This window comes from Phyllostomus discolor, chromosome 10 (genome assembly GCF_004126475.2).
Source record: "Phyllostomus discolor isolate MPI-MPIP mPhyDis1 chromosome 10, mPhyDis1.pri.v3, whole genome shotgun sequence".
Lineage (NCBI taxonomy): Eukaryota > Metazoa > Chordata > Mammalia > Chiroptera > Phyllostomidae > Phyllostomus > Phyllostomus discolor.
The window spans coordinates 86,112,251-86,123,545 of NC_040912.2; the positions used below are offsets into that span (position 1 = coordinate 86,112,251).

An 11,295-nucleotide genomic window follows, 5' to 3' on the forward strand; every position below is an offset into this window, starting at 1 on the left:
TTAGCTGCATATAGCAGAGTTGGGGGCAGAGTCTGTGCTCCCCAAGATAAGTGATAAGTGCTCTACCTATTGTCTGGCTTCTTTTCAGCCAGCGATAAATGAGGGACTAAGTGATGCTCGGGGACACTGGGCTGCACAGCAGGCACAGCGAGCTGAAGGGCGGAGTGGGCCAGGGGGTGCTTCCTGAGTCAGGGCCATGGGCACGAAGTGGGCAGAGGGCATCCTGGCAGACAGAGCAGTAGGCACCAAGAGCCCAAAGCATGCTCAAGGCAGGTGAGAACTGTGACATTGTGTGACATTGGGCGAGATTAGCAGGCAAGCCAGGTGGCCTGGGGAGGAGGCTGACAAGGGGACAGGAACAAAGCCAGTGTGTAAGGGCAAGAAGATGGGGCCCCAGTTTCCAGACCCCTGAGCCTGAAGGGATATGAGGTCCAGCGCAGGGAACGGCTGTTGGGAAAGATCCCCTGATACACTCAGTAGCCATATTGATTGTATGTCTGACACGTGGCAAAAATGCACTGAATATTTTCAGTTATATGCTTTATCACAGGCCCTCTGAAAAACTACTACATACACACACACACATATATACATATACATGCACTCATACATACATGTACACAATGGAGTATTATTTAGCCACAGGAAAGAAGGGAATCCTGCCATGTGTAACACGGATGAAACTTCGGGGCCTCATGCTAAGTGAGCGCAGACAGCGCAAGGCTGCAGCCGGAGGACATCACTACCGATGACATCTACAGAAGCTGAACTCGTGCCTACAGAGTCGAGCAGGGGTCACCGGGCACGGGCTGTGGGGGGACTGGGTAGGTGTAGGTCAAAGGGTAAAAACTTCCCATTAGGGGATGCATAGTTCCAGGGGTCTGAGGTACAGCGTGGGGACTACAGTTAACGCTAGTTGAAAGTTGCTGAGAGAGTAGATCTTAAACGTCTCCCCCGCAAAAAAGAAATGGCACTTCTGTGAAGTGATGGAGGTGTCCGCTAACTCTATGGTGATAATCATTTCCTAGCATATAAGTGTATCACATCAACGGATCATACACCTCAATCTTATAAAATGTTTTATGTCAGTTATATCTCAGTAAAGCTGGAAAAATATGAAAGCTAAACAAAGTTTTAAAAACCACACGCATTGGGTATTGGTTCATTCAATAAGTACCTAGCCAGTGCCCACGGGGCCTGCTTCAGGCGCTCGGTTTCCATCCGTACCAGGTACTTTCTAACGAGAAGTAACACAAGTCGCAAGGAATCACACACTTTGCCTTCACATCTGATGGTTCACCCGAACGGCTCTTCTCCAGGTCTCCTCCTGTCGAACCGTCTAATCTTTTTCCTACCGGGCCCCTGACCGACCAGCCAGCAGACTTGCTGTTGCTGGGTCGTCCGTATGTATTACCTCAAGTCACTCTTCCCTGTGTACAAAATTGATGACCAGGCGCACCGCTTACAGCGCTGCCTGCTGAGGGTTCTTCCCCCCAGTGAGTTTCCTGGAGGCAGGAAACCTCACTCAGGAAGTGAGGTTTCCATGTGGCAACGGGCCGTCTTTAACTCACAGCAACACGCTGAGCCAACTCATCTGTAAGCCACTCCTGGGGTTTTTTCCTCCAAAACCCAGCCAAGGGGAATTCATCCACCCATGAGGCCGTAGGTCCAAATCCGAAGGAAGGACATTAGTGCAGTGACAGTAGTTGACATGGGGCATGAACCACTTTCCCTGTGACTTAAGCCCTCTGGAGCAGGTTGGGTCCGATCTTAGCTGTGCTGCTTCCGTAGTATGGTGGGTGGCTGCCGTGCCCACCCAAATCTACAATCCGTAGGTCTGACAATTCCTCACTCATGATGGGAAACTCTGATTCCATGGTTGTCTGGTGTTTACGGCCAGGTTGGGACTTTCTAGTGCCTCTGTACTCCTTTTCAAAAAACCAGATAGTTCTCTGGGGCAGATGGTATGGCCTTGCTCGAGAATCCTGTTGCTCTACTCTGCAGCGTGGCCCCGGGGCTTTCCCAGGGACTACACTTGCAGTCTTTAATCTAATAGCTCTACCTAGATCTCATAAACAATGACGGTGCAAGGAAAACAAGTCAAAAATAAATCTCACTTTGCCCAGTTTTTAATTACATTATTTGCTTTTCAGTGTTGAGTTTTATAAGTTCTTTGCAAATTTTGGATATTAACCCCTTCTGAGATGTATTATTCGAGATATGTTTTCAGATATCACCTCACACCTGTCAGAATGGCTATCATCAATAAATCAATAAACACGAGTACTGGTGAGGATGTGGAGAAAGGGGAACACTTTTGCACTGTTGATGGGAATGCAGACTGGTGCAGCCACTGCAGAAGCAGTATGGAGTTTCCTCAAAAAAATTAAAAATAGATCTGCCTTAAGACCCAGAGAGTCCACTTCTGGGAATACATCCAAAGAAACCCGTAACACTAATTTGAAAGCCTAAGTGGAGTCCTATATATATTGCAGCATTATTTACAATTGCCAAGATTTGGAAGCAACCTAAGTGCCGATCATTAGATGAGTAGATAAAAAGAGCTGTGATTTATTTACACAATGGAATACTACTCAGCTATAAAAAAAAAGAAGAAGAAAATTTTACCTTTTGCAACAGCATAGATGGACCTGGAAAAAAATTATGCTAAGTGAAATAAGCCAGTCAGAGAAAGGCAAGTACCATATAACTTCACTCATATGTGGAATCTAATGAACAAAATGAACTAGTAAGCAAAACAGAGACAGACTCCCAGAGGAGGGCAGACTGACAGCTGCCAGAGGGAGGGCTGGCTGGGCAGGTGTATAAGGGGAGTGAGCAAAAAAACAAGAGTGAAAAAACTCATGGACTCGGACAACCGCGGGGGTGACGGGTGGCTGAGGAGGGTGTAGGGGACTAACGGGTGATGGAAGAAGACTGGACTTGGGGTGGTGAACACACAACAGAGTGTATAGATGATGTGTTGTGGAATTGTGCAACCGCAAGCTGTATAATTTTTTGTTAACCAGTGTCACCCCAATCAAGTCAATAAAAAGGAAAATAAATATGTCTCACTAAGGTATGTAGATGCAAAAGTCTAAATGGATATTAATGAATTAAATCCATCAGTATATCATTTTAAATATATTATGATTCCAACAGACACTGCTACTTTTCCCTCAATATTCATCTTTCTCTGTATCCAATTGAATAGTATTTTTAACCAGACACATAATTACTTACAAAGAAATTGCATTTCTAAGCCTCCTTTCACAGGTAAATATTGCAGTATAACTAAATTCAGCCAATAGTATGCAAGAAGAAGTGCTACGTGGTAGTTCATAGGAGTTATTTTAGGGTCATGTCAACATCTTTGTCTCTCTTTTTTCTCCCATGCTACCACTCTGCTTGCAAATACAAAGGAGGCTGCCACCCTGAGTCGTAGGCTGAGGGCCACGCCCTAGAGGTGGAGGAACAATGAGCAGGAGAAACTGTCCCTGAGGACTCTGTGCAGTAGTCTCAATGGATAAAATTGCTTTATGCATAAGACTATTACTTCCAGACTTTCATATAAAACAGATGACATTTCTATCGTGTTTAAGCACTGTTTGCTATCACTGTTTTTGTTACTACGTGGAAAAAAGCCTGTAAATAAAGTGCTTTTAAGAACTGTAAAATGTCCAAAGGAAGATTTTTTTTAACATAGCATATCTGAACCAGTTATAAAATACAACTACAGGATTTTTATTTAGGGAAAATGTTTATTATTCTTTCATTGCTTTTACAATGTTAACATAAAACATGTATAAAATATTAAATTCCATAGTCATTGCCAAGTGACTAGTGGGGTTATGAGTCCTTTTTATTTTTTTATTTTAAAATGTTTACTTTTCCTACACAAAAATAATCATTATTAATATCAAAACTGTACTTGACCCAATCATATATTTTCATGGAACCCCTATATGTAACAGAGTTGTTGGCATGCACATTGGGGAGAAAAGAAACACGGAGTTAACCATGTGTCTGATCTCTAGAGCATAATACACGTGGCATGCAAACCTTGATAACCTTGCAGAACTCAGTCTAGATTATCATTTGTATGTGGATTTGGTAAGAAAGAAAAAAGGAAGGAAGGGATGGATGGAGGGAGGGAGGGGCTGAGGAAGGAAGGAAGGAAGGAAGGAAGGAAGGAAGGGAGGGAGGGAGGGAGGGAAGTCCCTCTGCTTTTTACCTCAGTCCGAGAGGAGCGAAAGGGCAAGCAGCTTCTCTGGCAGGAAACAGAATCCCCAGGAGGAAGAAGCTCCCCTGAGATGCTGAAGCGATTCCTGCTGGAAAGAAGCTGCTCTGACTTTTTTCCAGAACCGCCACTCACAGTGGAACAGACGTGGAAAGTAGGAACAAGTGTGCAGGATTCGCACTGTCCTAATTCAGAACTTACTATAAAGCTACAATAATTAACAGTGTGTTCTTAACAGAAGGGTAGACCCACAGATCGATGAAACAGCGGAGACGGTGGAGAAGTAACCCCGCACAGATACGGATGACTGATTTTTGACGAGGGTGTCAAGGCTATTCATTGAAGTAAGAATACTCCTCTGTCAACAGGAGATTCTGGGACAACTGGTGATCCAAATGCAAAACAAACAAACAACAACCACCAAGAAACCTCAACACATCCCTTCAAGTGGTACAAAAGTTAAACCAAACTAAATACGGAAAGTACGATTATAAAACTTCTCAAAGGAAATGCAGGAAAAAACGTCGAGGCCTTGGGTCTGGCAAAGACATGACATCAAAAGCACGATGCGTGAGACGGTGCACACCAGGGAAAGCTGCGTGCAGGGCGTAGAGGGGGTGTCTGTGCCATCCTAACACCCACAGGTCAAAAGCTATTTCAAAATAAGTTTAAAATATTACAAAGTAAACGGGACGTATTTAAGCCAGCCTCTCTGTCCTTATTGGTTCCTGGGTCTTCCTCTGCTAGAAATACACTTGAATGCACCTGCAACATACACAGGCAACTGCATGGGCTGTTTAGGTGTTGGTCCCCCAGGTCTACTTCAGAAGGTGGTCTATTCACCTAAACAGGTTTCTTCATTCCACTTCAAGCTGCCCCAGGGACTTCCCAGCAACAATATTCTTTCCACAGTGGGACACAGCCCGCCCTAAGCTCTGACACGCAGAGCCTCTGCTGGAATGCCTCTGATGATGCCCATGACCCCTGTCCCTGCCACCTCCTCACCACAGCCCCTCAACACTGTGAACCCCTACCCCTACCCTGATCCTTATGACTGAGGTCATTCCAGTCCTGTATACCGCTCCTCTGCCCTCTCTGTCTCCCACTGGTGTTTCTCTCACGGAGTGAGAACTGCTGTGCTCTCCCCTCAACCTCACCTTCACGCTCCCACACTTGATTCAAGATCCACGGGGCCATGGAACTGCCCTTTCTCTGTGAGCCTCTCAGTATAAAGAACTTCTCTGTGCTGAGGGTCATTGGCACCACCTTTCATTAACCGGCAAGCATCTGTGTGCTGCCTCATGGGGTTGGGCACTACGCTGGAATCTGGGGATGGGCTATAGTGATGAGCAAAACAAATGAGAGAAGCATCAGACTCCAAGGGACCCTATGCCATCTCCCCAAGGGACCCTTGGAAGCCTGGGTGGCCAAAGTGGGGGCAGAGCCAGGGACCAGAAAAAGGCTTTCTCAAACCAGACCTGCGGTCCTGAGATACTCCAGGCTTGCTTGTACAGCAGGTGGGAACCACCAAAGGGGAACAGCTGCCTATTACACTGTGTTCAAGGGAAATAGTTGCAGCTCAGGATTAAAGATTTAAAGACAAGACGGGAAGAGTCATAACATGAAAAGAGAGTCATAACATAAATGCAGCCGTTTTAAAATAGAGTCATGGCCGCCGTTACAGAGGAACTGCGTTGGCGGTCTCACCCCTCAAACCCCCGGCACGTGTGAACTGGACAAAAGAACCTCGGACGGAGCCAACCAGCCCCATATTCCCGATGCCGTTTGTAAAGCTGACGGGGCACAGACCTCCTGACCGCAGGACTGCCGACTGTCCACATTCTTCACGCCGGGCAGAGCTAAGGAGGTGCTCATCTGCACTAAGGAATGCGGTCCTTGGCTCAGTGACACCACGAGAAATTCCTTCCTTCTCCTCCCAGGGTTACTTTCCTTCCTTTTCTCATAAACCCCCCTGCCTCCACCCCGTAATGGGGACACGATTTGGGGCAAGTGCTTCCCAAATAGCCACTCTTTGACCTCACACAAACAATTACTGCTTTCCACTTTGGCTTTCTGTTTTTAAGGTGGTGACCGTTTGTCTAAAACAGCTAGTCGGGCCAGAAAGCCATCGAGTCAGTTTTTGCCTTTTTGTCGAAGGAAAACCAATCACTATGAAAATTTTGAGAGCCATCTCACCCACCAACCTTCTCATTACTAGAATTACTTCATTATCGTTAATTATGTACAGTTAATAAAAGTTCATTTACTCTGCATAGGTATGTCCCGTGCTTACACTCCACGGGGGTCATATCAGAAACACCTCCACCAAGATAAAGGCGACCCATGTTTCATCTCTTGGTTGTAATATTCCAAAATAGACTGGGTGGCCTTTGGGGATGTTTTTACCTTAATGTTGGTTAGGCTACACTGGGAAAGAATGAGGGAACTTTTCCTTCAACGATTATTTTCCTAGTTTGTTTTTTTTAAAATAAAAGGTAAATGTGTGTTATCATTTATATTAATATATAACTAAAGAAATTTGCTATCTCTCAAGTACTTTGGTTTGCAAAGAAACTCACCTCTTGAAAATTAGTATCTCCTGGCTTTATTAATATTAATATAATATTTATTATAAATCACAATATTAATGCAGTATTGTGATTTATAATAAATATATGTATACTATTTGGTCTTCATCCTTCTTTCTGGCATAAAGCTCCTAAAAACCCTTGGATTTCCTAAGTGAAGAGTGATAAAAAAAATTGTTTTTTGTTATGTGAATGAAATGACTTTTGGACTGTGCCCAAGGATGGGTGCTGGTTACCAGAAGGACCAACCATGTGATTGGAGGGTTAGAAGAGTCAGTCCCGCCCACCCCCACCCCCGCCTCCAGCCAGGGACTGCAGAAGGGCTGGAAACTGAGTTCAACCACCAATAGCCAGCGACTTCATCAAACGTGCCCGTGTAAAGAAGCCTCCACAAAAACACAAGGGGACTGTGCTCTGGGGGCTTCCGGGACGGCGAACATACATAGGGGCTCCAGGAGGGCATGGAAGTGCCACACCCCTTCCTACATCCCTAGCCTCATGCCTCTCTTCCATCTGGGTGCTCATCTGTATCTTTTATCATATCGTTTTCCAGCACATCAGTAAATGGAAGTAAACTGTTGTCTTGAGTCCTGTGAGCCATGCTAGCAAATTAATCATACCTGAGGAGTGTGGGTCGTGGGAGCCTCTGATTCACAGGTGGTGGGTCTGAAGCACAGGGTGGCAACCTGGACTTGCAGGTGGCATGTGACATAGGGTGGGGGCCGTCTAGGGGACTGAGCCCTTAACCTGTGGGATCTGATGCTATCTCCAGGTAAATGGTGTCAGAATTGAATTGAATGGTAGGACACCCAGAATTGCTTGGTATTGAAACGGGGGAAAAACCCATATATTTGGTGACCAGCAATGTCAGAAGCGAAGTGTCCTGTGTGGGTTGTAAAGAAAGTCTTTACAACTGATGAAAGACTGTTTATTTTATTTCAGCTCAAGTGTTCTCCCCTTAAACAGTGAGGACATCATAAAAGACTATCAGGAAAAAGTGATACAGTCAAGTCAGCTCTGCATTTAGTCTTTGGAATGCACACACACACACCAATCCACAGGTCTAGGTAGGATAACATAACCTCTGGGACCAGCTGGCTCGGGTGTGAATCCCAGCTCTGTAACTCTCTGTGTCTGTGGCTTTGGGCAAGTTATTTAGGCTCAGTTGCCTCATCTGCAAGGTAGAGATAATAAAAGTTCATTCTTCATAGAATTGTTGTGAGGCTTAAATGCGGTAATATATATAAATGCGGTGTTTCAACAGTGGCTAGCACATCATAAGAAATATACTGTCATACCTCAGTACTCGTCAGCTTCAGAACTCACCAAACCCTGTATCCACTGCATTTTGATGAGAAAAAAAAATGTTTCAGCACTTGGCGCTTGCTTGGTGGGACTCATTGTACTTGCTAGAACGTGTATGAGTCACCACACTATCCCTACAAGAGAAAATGCTTCATCGCTTGAAAAAAAATTCATTCGGAACTCATCGGTTTCAGCACTGGTCAGGAATTAGAGTTCTAGAACGAGTCAACAACCAGTACTGAGGTACCACTGTCTGTGTCTTTCAAGTTTCCATCAGTTTTCTAAAGCCACAAGTGAGAGACTGAATTCGATGATGGCTTGCTACACAGATGCCTGAATTAACGGGAGCTAGTAAATAACACAGCTCTCGATACCATGTTTTAGTGGTTGACAAAAGAATGTCTTCTCAAGTCCTTTCCTGGGCCCCATGATTAGACAAACACCAACACAAGACAAGGGTGTGGGAGAGGATTAGAAACCGAATCCCTCCATCATTTGCATTTCCACATTTAGAACCAAGAGTTCTGGGACAAACAAATGGAGTGAATTTGGAAATGCTGCAGCAACTGCTTCCTCCTGGGACATGAATAGTGGGAGCTATCAGGACATGCCTACCAAATGCTAGGGGGGCATTGTCTCCTAGACGGCGAAGCGGAGTGACAGCTCAGGATGACTGAGAGCTGCAGTCCCCCAGAAGAGTTGTCCTCCTTGCACACCATCTTACTTTTCACAGTGGTAGGCATCGAGTGCATCGTTGGTATCATTGCGAATGGGTTCATTGTGGCTGTACATGCAGCTGAATGGATTCAGATTAAGGCAGTTTCCACAAGTGGCAGGATCCTGGTTTTCCTGGGTGCATCCAGGATAGCTCTCCAAGGCTTCATGATGCTAGAAATTACCATCCGCTCCACAGCTCCACATTTTTATAATGAAGACAGTGTCTATGATACATTCAGAGTAAGTTTCATGTTCTTGAACTATTATAGCCTCTGGATTTCTGCCTGGCTCAGTTTCTTCTACTTCGTGAAGACCGCTGACTTCTCCTGCTCCCTCTTCCTCAAGCTGAAGCGGAGAATCACTGGGCTGATGCCCTGGCTTCTGCGGCTGTCAGCGCTTACCTCCTTGGGCTATAGTATTCTCTTCTCCAAGGGCATCTACACCATTTACTGCAACAGTTCTGTGCCTGTGCCCTCCTCCAACGCCACTAAGAAACAATACTTCACCGAGACCAATATGGTGAACCTGGCTCTGCTCTATAACCTGGGGATCTTCATCCCTCTCATCATGTTCATCCTGACGGCCACCCTGCTCATCCTCTCTCTCAAGAGGCACACTCTACGCATGGAAAGCAACGCCACGGGCTCCGGGGACCCCAGCATGGAGGCCCACGTGAGGGCCATCAGAGCTACCAGCTACTTTCTCGTTCTCTACACTGTCAACGCAGTTGCTGTCTTTCTCTATATGTCCAACATCTTTGATGACAACAGCTCCTGGAATAGTCTGTGCCAAGTCGTCATGGCTGCCTACCCAGCTGGCCACTCGGTGCTGCTGATTTTGGACAACCCTGGGCTGAGAAGAGCCTGGAAGCGGCTGCAGTCTAGAGTTGATCTCCACCTAAAAAAGTAAACTCTATGACCGACACCGTGAGAGGATCACAGCAGAGCCGGCCGGCTCTGCCTCTCTGTCACGCGGACCTCTCTCTTCCCCCGTCTTCTCTTGCCCGAACCTGATCTGACCCTTTGACCTGGCGCAGCTTTTGTAGAGGAGTGTGGTCTTCATTTCTCTCTTTTGCTTCATGGGCACAAGCTTAGTGATGCCCAAAACGTCCTCTACCTGAGCTTTCCATTTCTGCCTCCCTTGCTCTACAGAAAGCAGAGATTCTAGAACCTGCTCCAAGTTAGAATCTCTAGGGGAGATTTTTGGAAATTCCAATGTCCAGGTCTGATTCTAGATCCTTTAAGTCCACATTTCTGGCGTCAGAACGTAGACAGTTTTGTAAGTTCTCAGCAAGATTCTGATGTATAGCCAGAGTTGATACAGCCACCAAAATAGAGGCAGGCGCTGCAGCCCGAGCTCCAGGCCCCTTCCCTCTTTCCCCATCCACCTGCCCTGGAGACATTCAGAGGATCCGGGAAGCCTTCTAAGGAGCAGCTGGAAATGTATTTTGTCTCCATTCTCAAAAAATACAACCTGAATAATATGCAAATATCTATCAACATTAACAGTAATAAAATACCCTTAAACCCAAAAAGTACTAAGAATTTTTCCTATAGATAAGGTATGGTCATATATTGCAATAAGCATATGTGAAGACATGTGTGAGAAGGTCTTGGCTGTGGCATTGTTCATCAATGGGAAGACTCGTTTATCCAAAGTAAAATGTCGTGTAAGAATTTTTAAAGTGAGGCAGATGCATATACCCTGAAATGAGAATATTTCCAATATACTGTCATGTATAAAAAGCAAGGAGATATTTTATACTCTATTTATGTTCTTTTATGAAATATGCCTATGTTTCTTATGTGTATAGGTGTATATATATATGAAGTTTCTGGAAGTAGGTACCAAAAATGATTAACAGAGGACTTCTGAATATGGCCGGTTATTGGGGGGAGATATTAAACATTTATACTACATTTTTTCGACTTTGCTGCATTGATGGAACTATTCAGAACATGTATGCATTTTCAATTTTTAAAAAATTTTATTTAAGCCCTGGCTGGCGTAGCTCAGTGGATTGAGCGCGGGCTGCAAACCAAAGTGTCGATTCCCAGTCAGGGCACATGCCTGGGTTGCAGGCCATGGCCCCCAGCAACTGCACATTGATGTTTCTCTCTCTCTCTCTTCCTCCCTCCCTTCCCTCTCTGGAAGTGGATAAATAAAATCTTTTAAAAAAATTTTTTTTAATTTTATTTAAGTATAGTTCATATGCAATCTTATATTGGTTATATTAGTTTCAGGGGTACAATACAGTGATTTGACATTTTCATACTTTACAATGGGATTTATATTGATGTTTTTTATAAGAAAGAGAACGAGGTACTAAGTAGGGAAGACCTGAGGGAGAAGACTGTGTAAGTAGACCGACCCTCTCGCCATGTTTTTATAAAAAACGCAAACCTCCCAACCCATGAATTAAACCTCTCACTGTCTCCTGCTTTC

General features: G+C 45.0%; 1 protein-coding gene across 1 annotated transcript; it reads left to right on the forward strand.

Annotated features, from left to right (window-relative positions):
• Window positions 1-8,234: 8,234 nt before the first annotated feature.
• On the forward strand, window positions 8,235-10,450 carry LOC114508182 (taste receptor type 2 member 39). Its single transcript, XM_028526190.2, has one exon. The coding sequence runs from the start codon at window positions 8,803-8,805 to the stop codon at window positions 9,757-9,759; it is 957 nt and encodes a 318-aa protein (XP_028381991.1). The 5' UTR covers window positions 8,235-8,802; the 3' UTR covers window positions 9,760-10,450.
• The last annotated feature ends 845 nt before the right edge of the window (window positions 10,451-11,295 follow it).